At 45.3% G+C, this 23,234-nt stretch overlaps 1 protein-coding gene across 1 annotated transcript in view; it reads right to left on the bottom strand.

Moving 5' to 3' along the window:
- Positions 1-23,234, bottom strand: part of LOC310779348 (retinal guanylyl cyclase 2-like) — a gene marked incomplete at both ends in the record, with an annotated part of 126,536 nt that overhangs the window by 67,477 nt on the left and 35,825 nt on the right. The window contains 4 exons of the mRNA XM_083639887.1: positions 8,477-8,560; positions 9,845-9,961; positions 10,218-10,302; positions 18,530-18,605. Coding sequence (XP_083496013.1) covers positions 8,477-8,560; positions 9,845-9,961; positions 10,218-10,302; positions 18,530-18,605 — 362 coding nt within the window. The remainder of the gene's footprint in view (positions 1-8,476; positions 8,561-9,844; positions 9,962-10,217; positions 10,303-18,529; positions 18,606-23,234) is intronic.

The following is a 23,234-nucleotide window of genomic DNA, read 5'->3' as shown; positions in this document are numbered from 1 at the left end:
CAATGTGCTCCATGATCATCAGCATTGCCACCGAGAGATTTGGCATGAAGGAGCAGCGATCGACCAGCGGTGTAGGGGGGCCAGGGGGTCCAAACCGACGGGAGGTGAAGATCAGCCAGCTCCGGCAGGAGCTCCGTGTGCTGAGACGGCAGTTCAAGCAGGCGAGTGAGGAGGACAAGGCCGGTCTGGCAGAGCTCCACAACATCGTAAGGAGAAAGCTCACAACGCTCCGCCGAGCTGAGTGGCACAGACGACGGGGTAAGGAGAGAGCCCGGAAGCGTGCATCCTTCATCACAAATCCCTTTGAATTTACCAAGAGAATCCTTGGGCAGAAGCGCAGTGGCCGACTTGTCTGCACGCAGGAAGAGGTTGACAAGTACCTCAGTGCCAGCTACAGTGACAGTGCAAAAGAGCAGGACCTTGGACCATGCAGCACCTTGATAACCCCGCCAGAACCCACAGTGGAATTAAATCTCAAGGAGCCCACCCTGAGAGAGGTCGAGGAGGTTGTCAAAGCAGCTCGGACCAGCTCTGCACCAGGTCCAAGTGGAGTGCCCTATGTTGTCTACAAGAGGTGCCCCAGACTCCTGCGGCAACTATGGAAGAACATCAAGGTCATCTGGAGGAGGGGAAAAGTGGCACAGCAGTGGAGACATGCAAAGGGCGCTTGGATTCCTAAGGAGGAGAACTCAAGCACCATCGAGCAGTTCAGGAACATCTCACTCCTCAGTGTCGAGGGAAAGATATTTTTCAGTATCGTTGCCCGACGTATGACGGAGTTCCTCCTGGGGAATGCATATATTGACACTGCTGTACAGAAGGGTGGAATCCCAAAGGTGCCAGGGTGTATCGAACACACTGGAGTTGTCACCCAGCTGATCCGGGAGGCACGGGAAGGTAACAGTGATTTGGCAGTACTGTGGCTTGACCTTGCCAATGCCTATGGGTCAATCCCACACAAGCTGGTGGAAACCTCACTTGTCCGACACCATGTTCCAGACGAGATCAGGACCCTCATTCTGGACTATTACAGCTGCTTCAGTTTGAGAGTCACCTCTGGAACAGTAACATCCACATTTCATCAGTTGGAGAAGGGCATAATCACTGGGTGCACTGTCTCAGTGATCTTGTTCGCCTTGGCAATGAACATGCTTGTTAAGTCAGCTGAGGTGGAGTGCAGAGGTCCACTCACCAGGTCATGTGTGCGGCAGCCCCCCATTAGAGCATTCATGGACGATCGACGGTAACCACAACATCGGTACCAGGCTGCAGATGGATCCTCCGAGGCCTGAACACCTCATCAACTGGGCCCGGATGGACTTCAAGCCATCTAAGTCCCGATCGCTAGTTGTGAGGAAGGGGAAGGTCTCCGACAAGTTCCGCTTCTCCGCAGGAGGAGTCCAAATTCCATCAATCACCGAGAAGCCAGTTAAGAGCTTGGGAAAGGTCTTCAACAGCACACTGAGGGACACAGCCGCACTTCAAGAAACCGGCAGAGAGTTAGAAACCTGGCTTGTAGCAGTGGACAAAACAGGGCTGCCAGGTAAATTCAAAGCTTGGATTTACCAGCATGGCATCCTGCCACGACTCCTCTGGCCACTGCTGGTTTACGATGTCCCACTCACCTTAGTCAAGGGCTTTGAGAGGAGGATCAGCCACTTTCTGCGCAGGTGGTTGGGCCTTCCTCGTAGCCTCAGCAGCATCGCTTTATACGGGAGTAAGAACAAGCTACGACTCCCCTTCAGCAGTCTGTCGGAAGAGTTCATGGTTTCCCGGGCAAGAGAGGTGCTGCTGTACAGAGACTCTAGTGACACCAAAGTCTCCTCGGCTGGAATACAGGTGAGGACGGGCAGGAAGTGGAGGGCTCGGGAGGCAGTTGACCAGGCTGAAGCGCGGCTGCGGCACTGTGTGTTGGTGGGGGCAGTGGCAATAGGACGGGCAGGGCTTGGCAGCATCCCAAGACCTCAATACAACAAGGTCCAGGGGAAGGAAAGACGCCAGTTGGTCCAGGAAGAAGTCAGAGCAGGGGTGGAGGAGATCCGCACCAGCAGGATGGTTGGGATGCGTCAGCAAGGGGCGTGGACTCGATGGGAGCAGGCAGTGGACCGGAAGATCTCGTGGTCAGAGTTGCGGAAAGCTGAGCCACACCGGCTCAAATTCCTTATCCAGTCAGTCTATGATGTCCTCCCCAGCCCAACCAACCTCTTCTCCTGGGGCCTGGCAGAAACCCCTGCATGCCCACTGTGCCAGAAAAGAGGATCCCTGGAACACATCCTGAGCTGCTGCCCAAAAGCCCTAGGAGAGGGGCGTTATCGGTGGCGCCACGACCAGGTGTTGAGGGTGATTGCCGAGACCATCAGCGCAGGGATTTCTCTCAGTAGGCAGCAACAACCAGCGAAGCACTCCATTGCTTTTGTCAAAGCCGGAGAGAAGCCACAACAGCGCACAAACCCATCAGGGGGGCTACTGGCAACAGCTCGGGACTGGCAGCTGAAGGTCGACCTGGGAAGACAGCTCAAATTCCCAGAAACCATAGCAGTGACCACACTCAGGCCTGACATGGTTCTTGTGTCAGAATCATCAAAGCAGGTGGTCCTGCTGGAATTGACTGTGCCCTGGGAAGACCGGATAGAGGAGGCGTTTGAGAGAAAGAGAGCCAAGTACGAGGAGCTTGCAGGCGAATGCCGAAGTAGGGGATGGAAGACCTGTTGCTACCCCATCGAGGTCGGCTGCCGAGGATTCGTCGGCCAGTCGCTCTGCAGGGCCTTCAAGTTGCTGGGTATTAGGGGACTGCACAGCAAGAGAGCCATCAAGAACATCACTGATGCTGCTGAGAAGGCATCAAGATGGCTGTGGATCAAAAGGGGTGATCCGTGGAGAACACAAGCTATCTAGGCACAAGTCGGGGACTGATCATCCCTGGCTGGGTCGCCTGGGCGAGGGTGTATGATGTTGTGAGACCTGAAACACCCGTTGACCCCAGGTTACATCACTGATGATGTGTCTAGGTTGCACCATAAGGTGTATTTAAAATCACTTTAGAGAAATATTTATTTATTTTATTTTTATATGTCTGCTCTTGTTGAAGCTTGGGCTAAAAGCTCCTGAATTTTACATTCATCTTTTAAAATAAAGATGTGTTTAAAAAGCTCAAAACATGAGCTATGAACGTGAGCTATGAAGTTCATTTTAATCCACTGGCGTAGCCAGACTTGGCACATTGGGAGTCCCACAGAAACACAGGGTGTGCCAGGGGGCGAACCATTTGGTTCCAAAAATCCGCCACCAAATCTTTTTGGGGTCTTTTCAAGCCAGATTTAGAGGAATATTAAGATAGGACTGTGCTGATGTGGCGGCAAGGCTGGCAAAATACAGCATCAACTTTAATGCTGTACTTTAGCCAACTGTATCTGTTGTACCATTTAGCTGAAAAACACCTACTTTTTCCAAAGAGTGTTCTAGTCGGGAAATAACGCAAGTTTGGTTGGCATGCAGGTTCGTCTACTGCAGAGAGATCTGTAGCGTTGGTGTCCTCTGGCTCTGCTGCTGCACAAACCACCGGTGTGTTTTTGGCTGCATCCCCCACTGTTAACGTCATTGTTTCGGCTGCATCATCTTCATCATCTGTCTCTCCACTGTCCACCACCAATACAGGTGCGGGAACAGGTGCACTACAAGCCGCACTTGTTGAGGGGGAGGGCGATGAGTCATCTTTTTCCTCGTCAATGCGACGTTTCTTGCCTTTGTCGAAAAAGCTTAAAAGCGAGCTCTGTTTCATGTCTTATTGATTTGGTGCTGCATTTGTTTACTTTACTAGACAGCTTAGCTAGTTTCCCATGATGCTCGGAGGCACAGTCATAGGTCAGCGGACAGTCGGACACTTATGCATGACAGCTGATGTGTTTTGCAGAGAGAAAAAAACAGTATTTTGTCCCTCTTTATTTGGGTGTGCCAGCTGCCTGTGTGGGTGGCACTGGCACATCCAGGCACACCTGTAGCTAATCTGCATGAGCTGAACTTTGAGCTAGCTCTTGTGAAGTGTGAGCTTGCACAACACTGATTATATGGTACCATCTAATTATAATAATCTAAGCATAACGGTAGTAACGTTAGGCATATTTGCGACTGGTGCATTACTCCACACAAGACAATGGTAACGTTATTAGAGGAGCTGGTGGTAATCTACTGTATATTGTAGCGTTCCTGGTACTTATGAGTCGGAGGCTTCTTGCTGGTACAGGGTCTTTATTCACAGTTAGTCATATTACAACTCTTGGCGTTGTCACGCACATAGCTAGCTAGCTGCTTCTCCCTTTGGCGGTATCTGGAGACTGCCCCACGCATGCTCTGTCTTCCCGGAAGTCTCCCACATGCATAGTGTTCCCCCAGTAACACTCCCCCACATCAGTTCCTATCTGCAGTCGAGACACTTCTATTGCTCATCACATTATGTGTAACACTGGTTCGCTACAATATATAGCGAGCGGAACCCCTATTAGTTAGTGTTAGCCACGTTTAGCATCAAGCTAACATTATAATATTAGGCAGTCTCACCCCAGCTAACTGCAGTCAGTCAAACAATGTCCCATGACCATACGCATAAGGGTAGTAACGTTAGGCATATTTGCGACTGTTGCATTACTTCACACAAGACGGCAATGTTATTAGCAGAGGTTCTGACCAGGTGGTAAATCCATTAGCAAGCTAACGTTATCGGCCAAAACAACATTACAGCAGCTACAAGAAACAAGGTCCCTCCATGAACCGAAAACACAGCCCCGACTCTAGTTCCCCCCCGATGTCGGTCACATTGTTGCTGTCTGGCCAGACGGGCTTCACTAGATACATATTTATTTATTTTTCTGTGTGGACTTTTACTGGAGTCGGGAAATTGGCCCGGAAAACTTGACCAGCGACCAGCGGAAAATCCTGCAATATCTTTGCAATAGGTGAACGCAGAGAGACACGGCTGGGCTAATTTTTTAAGTTACGGAACAACGCTTTCACTCATTAGTAATAGAAAACACAATGTTTATTTTCCATCAAAACCTACGGATAGTACCTTTAAATGGTTTATTTCATCTTAACCCATTTAATCCAAAAATCTTCCCAGAAATGGAAATATCCAAATCATGTGTCATTAGTAACCCTTTGAAATAATCAATCATTCTTTTTTTTACATTTTCATGGAGAAGTAGGCCTAGGTGAAAATGTGAGTTTAAAGGTTGGTCACAATTGTGACAGTGCATCTAAAGTGTATACTGAATTAACATACTTCTCCCATGCAGTCATCAAAATGCTTATCCCAGCTCCTAGTTATTAACACATTGGGAGGCAGACTATCTTGGAGGGCGGGGCCTCTGTGTTAGAGGTCGGAGCCTTGATCCTGGAGGGTATCGCCCCGTCCTCTTCTTCCTCCACCACCTCCTCACCAGTGGACTGGAAGCCGCTGTCATCAGAGGGGGAGAAGTCCGGCCTGACCTCTGGGGGCTCTGTGGTGCCCACGCAGGGGCCTGCTCCATTTCTGTGGAAGCTGCCGGTGCCTACTGTTTGGTGGGTGGGAGTTCCTCCTCTGGCGCTGGCTTTCCTGTCCCTGCACGGCCTCATCTACTTCCTCTAGTGTGCTTCTTGTAGCACATTCACCCACTGATGGGACCAATGTTTTGGGACTGCTGGTTCTGTTCTCACTCTTTTTTGGCTTGTGCATTTGACTGTTCTCTTCCCCCCCCTTCCTCCACGACTCACCAGGAAGAACTGGAGAGCCCTCCATCTGGATCATGGACACCACCTGCTTCATCCTCCTCCTCTGGGACTCCTCGCCTTCCTCCCTGACTCTGTCCACCTTCTCCTGGGCTCCGTACTTCCCGGCCCTGGACAGGTTTTCGCCCAGAAGGTGCAGGTTGGTACAGGACAGGTTGTGTCTCCACTGGACCGCTGCCTCCTTCACAGTCATCATGATGTCCATGACGGAGCATCACCACCTCCTCGAAAATGTTCGCCACCAGGAGGAAACGGGACAAGAGCTCAAAGATCAGCTCCTGGAAACATGGCAGCTGGGAGCTGCAGCAGGGGCTGAGTTTGAGTTTCATTTAAATTTTATTTATGCAAAAAAATGTGCATGCTCAATATGGAATTGCGCTTGGTCCATGGACCGGCCCACATAATCAGCTGTGCTGCTCATCCCACAAATGCATGATTCATACAAATGGGGTCTCATTGTAAAGGGAAATGAACAGACTTTCCAATGAGATAAGATACAATGTTGATGATATACAGTAACAATAAGCCCTTTTTACACAGCCTGTGAAAGCCGCGATCGTTGCAGCATCATTACACCTTGCCTCCTGTTTAAAAGTCACAAGGAAGAAATGGCGTGACATATTGTTATGCCTTTCGTTCTGGCAGTGGAGGTAGTATCAGCCCCAAATCAATGTCTGTATTACAGGGTAACCCGTGGGAAGACGGATCGAAGCTCAGCTCATTCACACAAAAACTTACAGTGGAAACCACCTCACACAGCAATAAAAATGGGAAAGGTTTAAGTGAAAGTAAAAAAGTAGCCTATATCCATGACTGCAACAGGGGTGCCAGGAGGAATGCTCCATGCCTAGAGTTTATGAGTAAGTAGGTTAGGCTATTTGTGCTCAACGATGTTGACATTAGTAGGCAAAATTATCTACCTCACAGTGAGAGAAGAAAAGATTGCTTATCATGTGAAGGCAGCTTAATTGTTGCATGCTGCCTGGAGCTGAGAACGGGGAAATCCTGGCAGGAAAAAAATCTATACAATTCTCAAACGAATTATTGAACAAAACCTTTGAACCAAATCGGATTTAGTGTAAAAAGAATCATCAGAAACGGAAAGAAAAAGCTCAGAAGAAAAATGTGTTGCTGGTAAACTAATTTCCACTTAAAAGAGCGCATCACTCAGCCGCGCTGTAATTACGCACTTCTCGCATTCACTGTAGTTGAGCCGACCATGTCAAACCACACCGCAGTTTCTTCCATGGGTCCTTTGCCTGTATCTTCTTCATCCCAAATAAGCATTAAAAATGTGACAAAATTCTGCTTCTCGGTGAAGTGCCTGGCATCTTTCTGGGCAACAGTTGTAGTCTACGTAGAAACCAAGTGGTCTATATTGACGACGACGATGACGATAACATTATTAAAAGCACACTGCAGCTGTTTGACACACAGGCGTCGGAACAAAAAACGGGAACCAAAGGTAATAATTAGCCTTGTGTTACCTGTAGCCTATGATGCTGCCTCTGTGATCCATAAAGACGCTGCTCGTTAAATAGACTCTATGGTTATAATAAGCTTAACAACCTGATCTGTCAGAGGACCGCTTTATCGCTGTTTTTCTCTCAATACACCCTCTGCGGCCCACGTTCTTTTTTTTTCTTTCCTCTTTTCTTTTTGTGTGCATCCCTCTGTAAGGTAGGCTGTAGGCTTGTTCACATCTCCATGGCGACGATAGAACGTCATGCTGGAATGCCTCCTCGCACTGTGTAAAATAATTTTCTGTGTAAAAGGGCAACATTGACTCATTTGCGGGACTTCGTAACGGCAATATTGTGGAATCTCTGTGTAAAAGTGGCTATAGAGAGCCAAAGTCATGCTATGGATTCATGTTGAGAGCGCTTCCATTGCGCACAAAACACAGCGCACAGAGCGTTTTTTTTTAGCTTCGTTTTGTTTTCCCCTGCAATCGCGCGCAGTACAGATTACGACACAACGAATACATGGACGGTAGCCAGCTGGTTTTGTCTGTTTGATGTTGTTTACTGACAACATGAAAGCCAAATGATTGCCAATTCTGGCAGCAGCAGAGGTTGAGGATCCCTCTGGGAGGAGAAAATGTAGGAGGAGTGAAAAGACGAGCAGCGCGCTTTTCCTCCAAATGTTCAACTTTTTCAGCTTTAAAACACCCAGAGCGCTCCGCCAAAAAATTAGACGCCACCAGCGTTTAAATGACAGGTGCGTTCCTTGAAAGAGGAGCACGTTTAGCGCGTCCTTACATAGAGAATGAATTGCAGAAAGGTGCTGGCAGCTCCAAAAACGCTTTTGGTGTGAATGTCCCCTTAGGCTATTGAGATATGATCTACCAAACACAACTTTTTTTTGAGGAGTTTATGTGCTCTTTGGTGTTTTATGTTTAGTATGTTTATTGTGTTTAGTGTTTGTGGTGTTTCATGATCCTAGTACGTGTTTGTGTGTTTCGTTTCTTTATTGTAATCATGTGTTTATCATGTGTTTAGTGTGGGATTACCATGTGGATCGTATGTGTATAGTGTCTGTGTAAATCTTAGTGTTGTCTTTTTTGTTTGGCTAATGTGTGTTTTTAGTGTGTGTGTGTGTGTGTGTGTGTGTGTGTGTGTGTGTGTGTGTGTGTGTGTGTGTGTGTGTGTGCGCGCGCGCATGTCTGCGGGGGTTAGGGTTTAATGTGTGTTTGTGTGTTTAATGGCCATCTCACATTGCTGAACAGATTCTGAGTGCTTTGATTGACAGCTGTCATCATCTTTCCTTCTGGAATCTTCTTCAGCCACACCCAGTCGCCCTGGCAACAACACAGCGTGTGTGAGTAAATGGTTTACTGTCTGTGGACAGACAGGCAGACAGGCAGACAGACAGACAGACAGACAGACAGAGAGACAGACAGACAGACAGACAGACAGGCAGACACACAGACAGACAGACACACATACAGACAGACAGACAGACAGGCAGGCAGGCAGGCAGGACAGACAGACCTAATTTCATAGGGGAAGATTCCAACCACTAGCCATTGTAACTCTGTTATGAGGGGAAAGTCAAATAGTGGGGCACTAGAAAACCAGGCGTAGGTGTAAAACTAGAACGACCGCAACGCAGACTTATGCCTCCGCCATTAGTTCATTCTTGAGTCCAAATCGCCATTTGAGGCAAATTGGAAGAAAGTCCGTCAAGGCGCTCCTGAGATGTTGCGTTACAGAGCTTGGAAATTGGGTGTGTGAGGTCACAGTGACCTTGAACTTTGACTACCAAAATGTAATTAGTTCATCCTTGAGTCAAAGTTAATGTTTGAGGCAAATTTGATGAAATTCCGTCAAGGCATTCCTGAGATATGGCGTTAACAAGCTTGAAAATGGCGTTGGAGAGGTCACAGTGACCCTGACCTTTGATCACCAAAATGTAATCCTTTCATCCTTGAGTCCAAGTCGATGTTTGAGGCAAATTTGATGAAACTCTGTCAAGGCATTTCTGAGATGTTGCGCTAACAAGCTGAGAGCTCACAGTGACCTTGGCCTTTGACCTTTGACCAACAAAATCTAATCAGTTCATGCTCGAGTCCAAGTCGATGTTTGAGGCAAATTTGATGAAATTCCGTCAAGGTATTCCTGAGATATCGCGTTAACAAGCTAGAAAATGGCGTTTGAGAGGTCACAGTGACCTTGACCTTTGACCTTTGACCACCAAAATCTAATCAGTTCATCCTTGAGTCCAATTCGATGTTTGAGACAAGTTTGATTAAATTCCGTCAAGGCATTCCTGAGATATCGCGTTAACAAGCTTAAAATGGCGTTCGAGAGGTCACAGTGACCTTGACCTTTGACCACCAAAATCTAATCAGATCATCCTTGAGTCTAAGTCGATGTTTGAGGCAAATTTGATGAAATTCCGTCAAGGCGTTCCTCAGATATCGCGTTAACAAACATCGTACGGACGGACGGACATACGTATGGACGGACAACCCGGATCCATAATGCCTCCGGCCTGGCTATCGTCGGCGGAGGCATAAAAATACAAATGGGATTGGACCTGAGACAGACAGACAGACAGACAGACAGACAGACAGACGTACCTCCAGTATTCCTATATTGGAGCTGTCAGGTGTCGTCATAATGTAGCTTCGTGCGATCGAATTGAATGGAGTTTTAATTTCCAGAAGACTTTTCATGATTGACTCGTCGTTCAGTTTCTACACAACAACAACATCACCAACATCATCAACAACAGCAGCAGCAGCAGCAGAGCAGCAGTCATTTACTTGAATGTGGTCACACAGGGAATTGAACCCTCACCCTGCATGGTGCCTTGCTTTAGCCATTTATCTCTGAAACACAGTAATGTGTCTTGTAAAAAGGGCACATAATATCAGTCAGAGGCTAAAAGGGCAGGTGCTTGGGCACCACCTGGGCTCTATCTGAGCAGCAGCTCGTTACATCAGTCCTAACCTTTCTGCTGATCTGAGTGTCGATGAAGACGATGTCATCCAAAGTTAGGATTAATTTTGTGCTGTTCCCTCTTCTTCTGTGGTTTCTGTTGAGACAGACAGACAGGGTGAAATATGTGAGTAGTGATTGTGATGTTATAATAATGTGTGTGTTCGGGGTTCAATTAATCCAAGCGCAAAAAGCAATTTGTGAATGGCACTGGTGAGTGATGTCACTTGAGCAATTGTGATGTTAGCAGTGATTAGGCTCGACTCCTAAGCTCGCCTGCTGCGAGGCCTCGCCCACCTGGCCCTGCAGCTTGCATACACTGCGCAGCTGCTGGGCGGCCTCGCCCGCAGCTCGGCTGCTGTGTGACCTGGCCTGCTCACTGATGCCTATGACATAATCAGTGATGTCATAAGATGATATATGCTCTTATGACATCATCAGTGCCTATGACATCATCAGTGATGTCATAACATGATTTTTCTCTTATGACATCACTATGACATCAGTGGGACAAAAATTTAAACAGAGAACAGAGAATAGACAAGGAACAAACATTGATCGATAGATAGATAGATAGATAGATAGATAGATAGATAGATAGATAGATAGATAGATAGATAAGATGTCATCAGTGAGTGATGTCATCAGTGATGTCACTCAAGCATTTTGAGGCTTGTGTGTCAGCCATTTTGAGAGTTGTGATTCAGTCTTCGGTCCTTCAGACGTAGGCCTGCAGCCAGCTGCCTGGTAAAAATGTAAAACCAGTGTCAATACCGTACCGACCTTAGAGTGATACCGATATCAATAGACTATTTCATTCGATACATCGTTTTAGCTGTGGCCAGCAGCTATATAAGTAGCTGTCAACTCCGTCACATACACGTCAACTTGTCACACACCGTAAATTCTGTCACATACATGTCATCTCCATCACATACACATCAACTCCATCACATACACTGTCAACTCCGTCATACACTGCCACCTCTGTCACATACACTGTGCTCTACTTCACCACCAGACTGTATGGGTTGTAGCTGCTGTGGTAGTGGATCACTACATCACATTAAATCACCACAGACTGTATGGGTTGTAGCTGCTGTGGTAGTCAGAGATGGGAAAAGTACCAACATCCTTTACTTAAAGTCCCTGGAAACCAGAAATATTTCTTTATTATTCAGCATTTTGAGATCATCACATCACAGGCCCCTATGTTAATAAGCCACCAGCCAAATTTGAACGATGATGAACGTCGCAAAGTATATAAATTTAGGTTTGACAGTCATGGCAAAAGTCATGAGAATCAATTCGTTTTTAGAGTGTATTTTCTCCCGCGGACTGTGTGGGCGTGTCCCGTCTGCAGCAGGTTTTCCGAGAGAGAGAGAGCGCGAGACAGAGGGGGGGGGGGGGGAGGGAAACGGAGAAAGAGATGAGTGCGTGTGTGTGTGTGTGTGTGTGTTCGTTGCTCGGAGAGGGAGAGAGACTTGCTGCGACTGCACAGCGCTACTGTGTCTGTGTGTGTGTGTGAATGTGTGTGAGAGAGAGTAACCTCACGTCACCAGCCTGTGTGTCTCTCTCTGTGCTCTCTCTCTCACTAGTCCCGAGAGAGAGAGAGAGAGAGAGAGAGAGAGAGAAGCATAGCGCTTGGCACGACGGCACACAGAGTGGGAGGGAGATGGACAGCGAGGGAGCGCTGTCACTGGGGGCAAAGAACGGACAAAAGGATGGTGGGTGCGGATTGCGCGCGTGTACAAAGGTTATATAGAGCTTATGACGTCATAAGCTCCTGCATTTTAGCACCTCGCGCACTGCTCTCTTCAATGAGGAAGTACCTTGTACAATCTTGTAGAAAAGTGTCGATTTTAAGGCTTTAGGTTGAAAGTAATGTATAATAATTTCTGAGGGACACAATTACTAACATAAGACCCTAAATAACATAGTTAGAACGTTTTTGTGGATTTTGGTTTCCAGGGACTTTAAGCCTTTAATAAAGCTTTTTTAACTTTATCCATATCAAGTTAATTGCTGTGAGAAAACAACCACTTTGGCACTTGTTTCAACTCAGTACTCGCTCTCCAGGAGGCAAAATCCCCTCCCTGTCCTGAGCTGAAGGGTGAGCGGAGAGAGCAGAGCCCAGCATAGCAGAGCCCACAGCCCCTCGCTGCCTTGAGCTCACTCATTACTCCTCGTGCCCCTCTCCCAGCTCCGCAGCTTGGCGTGTCAGCCCAGCCCGGAGCCCCTCCCTGCTCGCTCTACTCTCCTCCTGTCACCACTCCTGAGCTCAAGCTGACAAGCTAGTTTTTTGCTCCCCATCACGTTAGAAACTAGGCTATTCACTTAACGTTCCTCTAGCAAAGGTAATTATTTAATAATGAAATAAAAAAATGCCTGCAAGTTGCAGCCGCTGCCTTTCCGAGATTAACTGCTAAATGACAACATAGTTTAAAACAACAGTCCGCGCATAATGAATTGAGTGGTTCAATGAGTATAACTACTGGTCTGGAGTCAGCTCGAGCATAGTCTCGGTTTCCAGACGTTTGGTGAGCGGCGCCACCTAACCACCAAACGTCTGGGAATTTACTGTTCCTAATCTGGTTCATTGAGCCGGCGAGAACGGCCGGCAGCAGACACACCTACATTTATTATTAGAATTTTATTTGGTAGCGGCAATGCAATGTTTCATAGTTCCAATATAGAGCAAGACACTGATGTGCTGCAAAGAGAGTTTATACCTGTTGTTTATTTTACAATAATTTGTCCTACCCTGAAGTGGCCCGCTTGCTACTGTGAAGCGCTGTGAAGTCATCAGACAGCAGGCTCTGTAACGTAGCCTCGGGAGTCGGGCATATCGCTGGGGGAAAGACCTCTAGCCGCCGGGGCCGGATGAAACACGTCCTATTAACAGGTTATGTTTGTTTCTAAGTGATTAATATGTTTCTCCGCAAACGCGACAGCACCGGTTCTGCATGAGCGTCACTGCTCCCAGAAAGCAGGCCCGCCCACAACACTCATGATTGGCTCTCCAATGCAAGGCTTCCAACAGCACCACCTAACGTTATGAAAAGATTTAAATAGTAATATTCTCAGTCTTACAGTAGTGAAACGGATTAAGCCTGAGAGCTGAGTCTAGCTCGAGCAGAGCTGAGGCCTATACCACGAAGCAAGATTAGTGGCTTAGCAAGGGAACTTCAGGTTTAACCCTGCGGTTGCCGTGCTACGACACTAGTTAACTCCTTACCGAGATATATTTCCATAGCAACTTATGCTTCAGAGTTAACCTGGTCCAGAAGCGTGTGCGCAACGGAGATGCTGAACTTCGGTGGCAAAATCAAGCAAGGCAAGCTGAATAACATTGAGACAATCTGTAATTTATTTGCCAGCCCTCCTTTCTGTGATTATTATGTGCAGCGATGTTGCCTTTGATTTTTATTACATCTTTGAATTCTTCATATTTCAATAAGATTATGGTTTGTTCCTCCAGCGTGAGGTATTAATTTTTATTTGCTCCCAAGCAGGTTTGACCGTGCCGATTGCAGCTGAACGCTGTGTGGAGAAATATCATTAAATCACCTGTGTAAAAAGGTTACCATAAACGTCTCCAAAGCGCACTAAGTTGCTCTGTGTGCAACGGAGCTGCTATTTTTATAGGCTATTTTTAAATTAAATTAAAACTACGCCCGCACTGTATTGATTCAGAGCCTATATTTCTAACGTTAAATCTATGATCTAAAGGCCTGCGGATTTTGGAAATTTAGACTGAGTTTACACTTCTACTCGCAAAAAACACATGCAGGTTTTATTGAGTACCGGTACATTATATTAATCTGCTGTAGGCAGAAACGGCAGCAAAGATCAAATGACTGGTGTGAATAAAAGCGGTATCTTTAGACAGTCCTTCAGTAACAGACTCATATCCAACGCAGACTTTGATGCTGACATGCAGTAAAGCTCAGTTAATTAATACACTTTTATGTGGCTTTCAATGAATGAGGAAATAGACGCTGACGCTGTAAAATCCAGAGCTGTCCATATTGCATTTTGATTGGCTAGTTGTTACAGACCACACCTGTTTTGTGGGCATGATCTCCTGTTCACACGCATTTTCAGGTGCACGAGCTCAGAGCTGATAAGGAAATCCTGAATTAACAGACCCAGCTGATGTCGTGGTACCGAATAGCTTTATTGCTTTGATCTGGTTAAGCCAAACCAGATCAAAAGACAGATCCTGGATCTGTTTATCCTCCATTCGTGGTATGGGCCTGTGAGCGGACCGGGCTCTGCATATCAGTTCAGCGGGTGCGAGTATGACTACTGGTCTGGAGTCAGCTGAGCTGAGCTGAGCTGGATACATGCTTTTAAAATGAGTGAAATGATCCATTTCACTATCAGATTCTGATCCATTTGGTCCAATAACATTTAGAAAGTCTAGAAGTGCCACACAATTAAATTATTTTAGCCCATTCAAGTTAGCAGACTCAGAGTAACTTGAGGGCTAAACCGAAAGTTACCCAGCAGACTGCAGAGTCGGACATCTCTGGTGAGCTGCTCTGGGCAGGGGAGGGGATACAGAGAGCCAATCACAAGCTGACATTTAGGGGACCGGACGAGTGCCATTTCATTATGGCCCAATTCCAATTCGCCCCCTTACTGCCTCAAGCCCTTAGAGGCGCGTTCATGTGAAGGGAGTGAGGGTTTAGGGATGTCCCACAGTGAAATCGCAAAGTGAATGAGGGCTCGGAGTGAGCCCTTTCTGCCCCCTTACCGTAAGGGAGCAGCTATGGCCACTTACGGAAAGGGAATTGCCCACAATGCATAGCGTTGTGACGTATAAAACGGGGAAGGCTGCAAATATCTGTCAAAAAAATAAAAGAACACACGCGCGAAACGAACGCGGTGTTTGCGAGTGCGCTGGAATGCCTTAATTGACAATGAAACATTACATTAATAGGGATGTCAGATTAGACAAAAATATTATATCAGAGGAATGCAAGTAGTTATTTTACACAATCCTAGAATAATCATCGATCATTTCTAGGGGTGTCACAATATATCGTCCCACGAAATTTCGCGATAGTAAAACGTCACGATATGTATCGTTGAGATGAAATCTCATATCGTGGGGGGAAAAAAAAGAAAAAAAAAACTATTTTTTTTTTCTTTTTTTCTCCAAAAAATAGACTAAGAAACGTCTTTGTTTGTTGAAGTTCAATGTGTGGAAAGTAGTTCAGTTGAACAAGTCTCTGAAGAGACACATGAGAAGTTATACAGGAGAGAAACCATTCAATTGAGTTTCTGGCAAAACTGTTTACTTGACAGGAAAAACTGAAGATGCATAAAAAATAGATTAAGAAAAGTCTTGTTGTTTGAGTTTGAAGAAAAACTGAAGATGCATGAGAATTTATACTGCTGAGAAACCTTTTAGTTCAAAGTAAATCTAAGTGACGGTGTAACTCATTCTATTTCAAGATAAGCCTTATCTCCAATCTCATGTTTTTTCTAGTTGTTATTGTAATAACAATTTCCCACAACAGCATGTTTTCAAATAAAATACTACTTTTCCAGTCATATATTGTCATTATTCAAGTTTAAAAAAATATTGTTAAAATCGTATCGTATCGTATCGTTATCGTGAACCCAGTATCGTGATACGTATCGTATCGTGAACTGAGTGTATCGTGACACCCCTAATCATTTCTATTACAATTGCAATCCACAACCTTTTTGATGAATGAGAAATAGTTTTACCGAATCTGTATTGTACAGTATTGACATTGTGTGTATAATGTTGGGTGATATGTCATTATTATGCTTATTTTAATTATAATTACACATGTTGCAGATTTTGCAGTAGGCTACATTTATTTTTAAATGAGCTGTTGTCCACTCTGTAGAGCCAGAGCCTGGATGAGAACAGACTCATCAGGGAGTCTATCCCTCAAAGCGTCTTTGAGTACCGAAAATTCCAGACTATAAGGCGCACCGGTGTATAAGCCGCACCTGCAAAGTTGACAATTTTTTTCTTATATAAGCCGCACCGGACTATAAGCCGCGGGTGTTTTAATGTTTTTTTTTTTTTTTTTTTTTTTTTTTTATTGTGTTTTAATGTTTAATTACCATATGTAATGCTCCCATTTATTAACATTTCAACAAAACAACATAACACAACACCACCTGTGTTGTTATTTACAGTGCACACAGTGTCATACAGTGTCATACAGTGTCATACAGTGTCATACAGTGTGGTGAAAAGAGGGCAAGAGAGGAAATTAAAACAGAAGTGGATTTATAGTTAGAAAGAGTGCTAAAAAAGAGAGATTTTTTTTTTTTTTTTTTTTGAAAAAATCCATAGATAAGCCGCAGGGGCCAAAAAAGGCCAAAAAACGGGAAAAAAGGTGCGGCTTATAGTCCGGAATTTACGGTACTAAGAAAAGCGCTATATAAAACCGATTATTATTATTATTATTAAAGCGTCTTGACAATAAACAATATAATAGCGAGCCCAAAACCTGCCAGAGTCAACATCATCTTGTCAAGTGCAAAGGGCTCTGCTGTCCCAATACTCCTATTTATCCAATGTGGATCCCTTCCACACTTGATGACTCAACGGCCCAATTCCAATCCGCCCCCTTACTGCCTCAAGCCCTTAGAGGCGCGTTCACGTGAAGGGAGTGAGGGTTTAGGGATGTCCCATGGTGAAATCGCAAAGTGAATGAGGGCTCAGAGTGAGCCCTTTCTGCCCCCTTACCGTAAGGGAGCAGCTATGGCCACTTACGGAAAGGGAATTGCCCACAATGCATAGCGTTGTGACGTATAAAACGGGGAAGGCTGCAAATATCTGTCAAAAAAATAAAAGAACACGCGCGAAACGAACGCGGTGTTTGCGAGTGCGCTGGAATGCCTTAATTGACAATGAAACATTACATTAATAGGGATTTCAGATTAGACAAAAATATTATATCAGAGGAATGAAAGTAGTTATTTTACACAATCCTAGAATAATCATCGATCATTTCTATTACAATTGCAATCCACAACTTTTTTGATGAATGAGAAATAGTTTTACCGAATCTGTATTGTACAGTATTGACATTGTGTATAATGTTGGGTGACATGTCATTATTAAGCTTATTTTAATTAAAATTACACATGTTGCAGATTGCAGATTTTGCAGTAGGCTACATTTATTTTTAAATGACCTGATGATCCAGAGCCTGGATGAGAACAGACTCATCAGGGAGTCTATCCCTCAAAGCGTCTTGACAATAAACAATATATAGCGAGCCCCAAACGTGCCAGAGTCAACATCATCTTGTCAAGTGCAAAGGGCTCTGCTGTCCCAATCCTCCCATTTATCCAATGTGGATCCCTTCCACACTTGATGACTCAACCACTTTCAGATGGCGGCCATTAGAGGGACTGAGGGTTCAGGGCTTGAGTCTTTAGGGGGCGGTATAGACCCTTCTCACGGGGGCCATTTTGGGTCGAAAAGACAGGGTAAACACAGGTGCAAGCAAAACACTAATGAGGGTTTCCAACTTCCAATGATTGGAATTTGGAAACCCTCATTAGGGTTGCTTGCACCTGTGTTTACCCTGCCAATTTGACACAAAATGGCCCCCGTGAGAAGGGTCTATTGGCAGAGCCTGGAATAAGCTATCTCTATTAATTCTGCCCCATTTCTTCTCGGTCTTTCTTTAAACATTGTTGTCGTGCATTAAAACTAATTGTTTTGAAAATGTAAGGAGTAGAAAGTACAGATACTTGTGTTAAAATGTAGAGAGTAAACGTTAAGTCTTCATAAAAATACAGATACATAAAGTACAGATACACGAAAAATCTACAGAAGTACAGTAACGAAAATTTGTACCTCGTTACTTCCCATCTCTGGTGGTAGTGGATCACTACGTCACATTAAATCCAAGAACTGGCCGCAAAAAAAAACCCATACAAATAAGCAGCTAGCTGCCGGCCTATATCTGGCTCTGTCTGAAGGTCGGAAGCGAGGCTGACTGACTTACTGACAACCCTCAAAATGCTTGCATGACATCCCTGTTGACATCACTCACTGATGCGATCACTGATGACCCAGTGATGACATCCCTGATGACATCACAATTGCTTGAGTGACATCACTGGGAAAGCTGACTCCCAACCCTGAGGACAAATGACATCATCCCAGCCCTAGTGTGTGTGTGTGTGTGTGTGTGTGTGTGTGTGTGTGTGTGTGCGTGCGTGCGTGCGTGCGTGCGTGCGTGCGTGCGTGCGTGCGTGCGTGCGTGCGTGTATGTTTGTGTGTGGGTGTGCGTGTATATGGGGCTTCTAACCTGACCCAGTAGAGAGAAGCTCCAATCAGCACACACAGCAGCAGGAACAGGAACAACAGAGTCACTGTCTCGAAACCTGTAGAAACACAATTAGTTGTAATATCATAATTCTGTTTCATGATGAGATAATTAACCTGCGCACACACACACACACACACACACACACACACACACACACACACACAGTTAGTTCTATTATAATCTCTCGAGACAGATTTCTGTTGGCAGGCTCCATCAAAAGGGGCGTAACAGCGCTCGCACCAGGGGCGGTTTTAGCATCAGAGCTTTGGGTGGGCTCAGCCCACCCAAAGGTCATGGACTACTGAACCCCTAGGGGGGTCCGGGGGCATGCCCCCCCGGAAGAAAAAGTTGTACAGTTTCAAGTAAAAATGGATCAAACTGGCGCACTTTGAGATCAAAATGAAGAGACTAGATCTATGAAGAACTACACACATCAATATCTTCTTTACCGTTCTGTGGTTTTACAGCGATGAAAAAATAATTGTTTCCCTATATATACTATATATATTCTGCATACAGGTTACTATATGGTAGAATTATGCTTGCATAAATAATACCAAAATCACTTCAGGGGAGTTTCAAGTAAAGTAACATTTTGCTTTGTAGGCAAAACAAAAGTAAAATTAAATCAAAAGGGAACTTCCTAACTTATTGGCTGGAATAATATTCCGACAAGATAATAATATACTGTAAGCACTAAAGCAGGAGTTTCGATTCTGAAGGGCTTAATTTCATTCAGATAACAAGGGACCCGTTTGAAAATATGTTTGTCACTTCATATGTTTCTCAAAAAACATTGCATCCATTTACACCCGCTTTACTGCGAGCTAGCATGACATGGCTGGCTGGTGCCATGGTAGCCTACCTACCTTCCTCCAGTCCACCTGTTTGTCTGGCAGGCACAGCGACAAGTTCTTTTGTTTAGCCTACGAAACAACGTTACGCGCTAATTTGCATATCAATATGCGCTAATTAAGTAACTACTAACGACTCTGACTGCTCAATGCTCACCTCACAGTTTCATTGATCATGAGTGGGGAGAACGATTGTGTGGACTGTGGAGGACCACTTCGCTGCTGTACTGTGTGTGTGACCTGTGTGAAGTGATGTGGGATTAGGCAGATAGATGGAGGAGGGAGCGCCTGCGCAGCCGCGGTTCTAGAAACTTTTCGGGTGGGCTGAACCCCCCTAAATTTTTGTCTCAGCCCACCCTAAGAACATAGGGGGGGGGGGGGGGGGCATGCACACAGCGCATTGAGTGTAGTCAGAAACTGCTACTAAAGACCACCATGGATTTGGAGAGAAAAAAATAAATGTTTTTTTTGCCTCTATTTTTTTGGGTGGGCTGAGACTATTTTTGGGCCTAGAACCGCCCCTGGCTCGCACGCATGCTGTTGTAACAATAGGAACTATTGTTGTTGAATATGTTTCCCACACGGACGTGTATTGTTGTTACCCACCGGAAGTAAACAGGCTAAGGTGTAACCTAGAGTGACTGCCGAAGAAGTTATAAATAAACAGTGACCCAGTTGGGCAAAATAATTAATTCTGTAGTCCGAGGCTATATAAAAGAACAGAGTTTAACATGGTGGCAGCGGCAGCAGACTTAGCCTGAGTAGCGCAAAGTAACGAGTGATTTTTGCGGCAACCGGAGGGAGAGATGGTCAACTAGCTAACGTGACCTGACCCGAGAGAAGCCTGCCAAGCGTCATGGAGGGATTGAAACCACCACAAACATTGTGCCTGGACTCCAGGAACCTTTCTAAGACATGGAAGACCTGGAGAGACGAGTTTGTGCTGTATGTGGATTTAGCAATGGACTCCGACGAGGATGAGAAGCAGAAGTTGAAGCTCTTCAGCTATCTTGTCGGCGAGAGTGGCAGAGAACTACTGGATACGCTGATGGGAGATACAGATAAGAGTTCATGGACGTTAGATGCTATCATTAAAAAGTTTGATGACCATTGTAACCCCAGCGTTAATGAGACTGTGGAACGTTACCGTTTTTTCACAAGGAACCAAGCCACAACTGAAAATATTGACAGTTACGTCACAGAACTGAAGCTGTTGGCCAAGACGTGCAACTTCGGGACTTTGAGAGACTCGCTCATTCGTGATCGGATTGTGTGTGGGAGTAACAATGCGGGCATGCGAGTGAGACTGCTCCGAGAGAAGAAATTGACACTTGACACATGCATACAGCTTTGCAGAGCTGCGGAGCTGTCAAGAGAGAATATTAAGGCCATCTCCAGACCGATGGTGGAGGAGGTGCATGCGTTGCAAGGAGCAGCAGCACGCCAGAGACAAAACAGCAACACAGTGGAGTGCAAGTTTTGCGGGAAAACGCATGAAAGAAGCAAACAGAAATGCCCCGCATACGGTAAGACATGCAAAAAGTGCGGCAAAGAAAACCACTTTGCAGTGAAATGTAGAGCAGATCCTGCACAGAGGATAAAGAAATATGTGCACAAGGTAGAATGTGAAAGTGATGAATATGAAGAAATTCTCTGTGTTACTGAAGTACAGATGGAGAATGTGGATGTAGTGGACAGTGACACTGACATAGGGAATGATAAGAATAAACAGCTCTTTGCTGGCATGCTGCTTGGCAAAGATCTTATAAAATTCCAAATTGACTGTGGTGCCACTTGCAATATCATCCCAATTAATCTGATAAATCCAGACATGAAACTTGAACACACACAGAGCGATCAATCAATCAATCAATCAATCAATCAATCAATCAATCAGTTTAATACATGTCCCAGAAGGGCACTTTGGTTCACATCTCAGCATACTGCTGATGTACAACAAAAGCAGACTGAGACCACTGGGAAAATGTAAAATAAAATTAAGAAACCCCAGAAACGACAAACTGTACCAGTTGGAGTTCCAGGTGGTCGACACAGACTGTACGGTGCCACTGCTGGGTAGGAGAGCTACTACCAACTAACTAATTAGGGCTCCGGCACTGGAACACCTACATGGACTGGAAGTTGGAAGCCCTTCCTGCCTTTTAGACACAAAATTGCTGCAGTGAAAAAGGCCTATTGCCATTTGTGTGGAATGTAACGGAAAAGTAATATAACGAGTATGTAACTAATTACTTTTGGCATGGAGTAATAAGTAAAGTAATAATATTACTTTTGAAAATAGTAACGAGTAATATGTAATATATTACTTTTTTAAAGTAACGTGCCCAACACTGCTGATGACATCACTGTCAATGATGATGTCACAATGCCTATGACATCACTGATGATGTCACAGCGCCTATGACATCATCAGTGTCTATGGCATCATCAGTGATGTCATAAGATGATTTTGGTCAATAATCAGTGGGACAAAACTCGGCTGCTGTGTGGCCTCGTTTGCCCTATTGGCATTTCATGCCCTATTGGCATGCATATTGCTCAACTTCGCATTACTGATGACATCACACATGCTCTTATGACATCACTGATGATGTCATTAGCCACACCGTTCGCCACTGTATTTGTTGACAAAAGTCCAAAAAATAAGCTGTTGGTAAAAACAGGTGATGACATCAGACTGACCATGCGAACGGACATAGACAGATAAGGTAAATAGCTAGCGTTAGCCTCTGACCGTTAGCCCAGTGGTTTTCAAAAAAAATGTTAGTGCCCAAGGCCAAAGCCAAAATTCCAAGGCACACTTGTATACATATTGATGCAAAAATAGTCTGGAAATACTTTTTATTTACTTAACATATTTATTATTTAACAAAATAGCCAATCAAACCAATCAAATTAATTAAGTATCAGAGCAATTTACATTCCGTTATTAAACCTGACAGTTTCTGACCTATTTTCCTCCCGTCCATCCACCTGTGTTACTCTGCCACTGCCATCTGTGCTGTCTGGCTGACTGACTATTTGACACACAGTTTTTTCTTATCTAATCATCATCTTCTTTGTTTTCATGAGGGTTTGGGGAGAGACAGTCAATGAGATGGGAAAACATCAGTGAAATCATTTGAAATGCACTCTGACAACTCTGTTAAACTGTTTGATGTTGTGTTGAACTGCATCACGTTACCTGGCGAAGTTACTGCTTCCCTATAAACATGTGCGCAGGCGTTCTCGCCACTGGAGAGTCTCTGGCTTCAAGCACTGAGTACATGCAGGCTCACCTGCACTATAGAAGGAAGAGTCCATTCATCTGTAGAGCGTGGAGCGGTCATTTAACAAATTTAACACGAGAGGGAGGGGTTGTGGGCACATTTACCACTGGTACAGGGTTGTGGCACGAGGCGAAGCCGAGCACGGTGGGACGTTGATCTAACCCTTTTACATCTCCTATATAAATATGGGAGCCACCGAACGTGTACAATCCATTCCACCGACCCACTAAGTGGCGACAGTGCTCTCCAGACTAGAAAAAGCCGAGCCAAAACTGCAGGGGAACGCGCGAGGAAACCATTCTCATACTGTAAAATGGATTGGCGAAAACGCTTTCGCTTTCGCGCTGGGAGCTGGCGGTGGGGGATTGCAAATTTGCATAATAGATTATGGGTGCAACACACTTTGAAACACAGGCAGAAAGCCCACAATCGCACGCAGTTTCATTCCAGCTGAGCTCACAACCAAAATGAACGAGCCCCATGCAGACTCGCCCAAAGAGCGGCCGCCAGCAGCCAGGCAGCACAGACAGGCAGAGCCTC

The sequence above is a fragment of the Poromitra crassiceps genome (genome assembly GCF_964638095.1).
Source record: "Poromitra crassiceps genome assembly, chromosome: 7".
Taxonomy (NCBI): domain Eukaryota; kingdom Metazoa; phylum Chordata; class Actinopteri; order Beryciformes; family Melamphaidae; genus Poromitra; species Poromitra crassiceps.
Note: the sequence above shows the minus strand (reverse complement) of the source record. Positions and strands in the feature narration are given on the sequence as shown.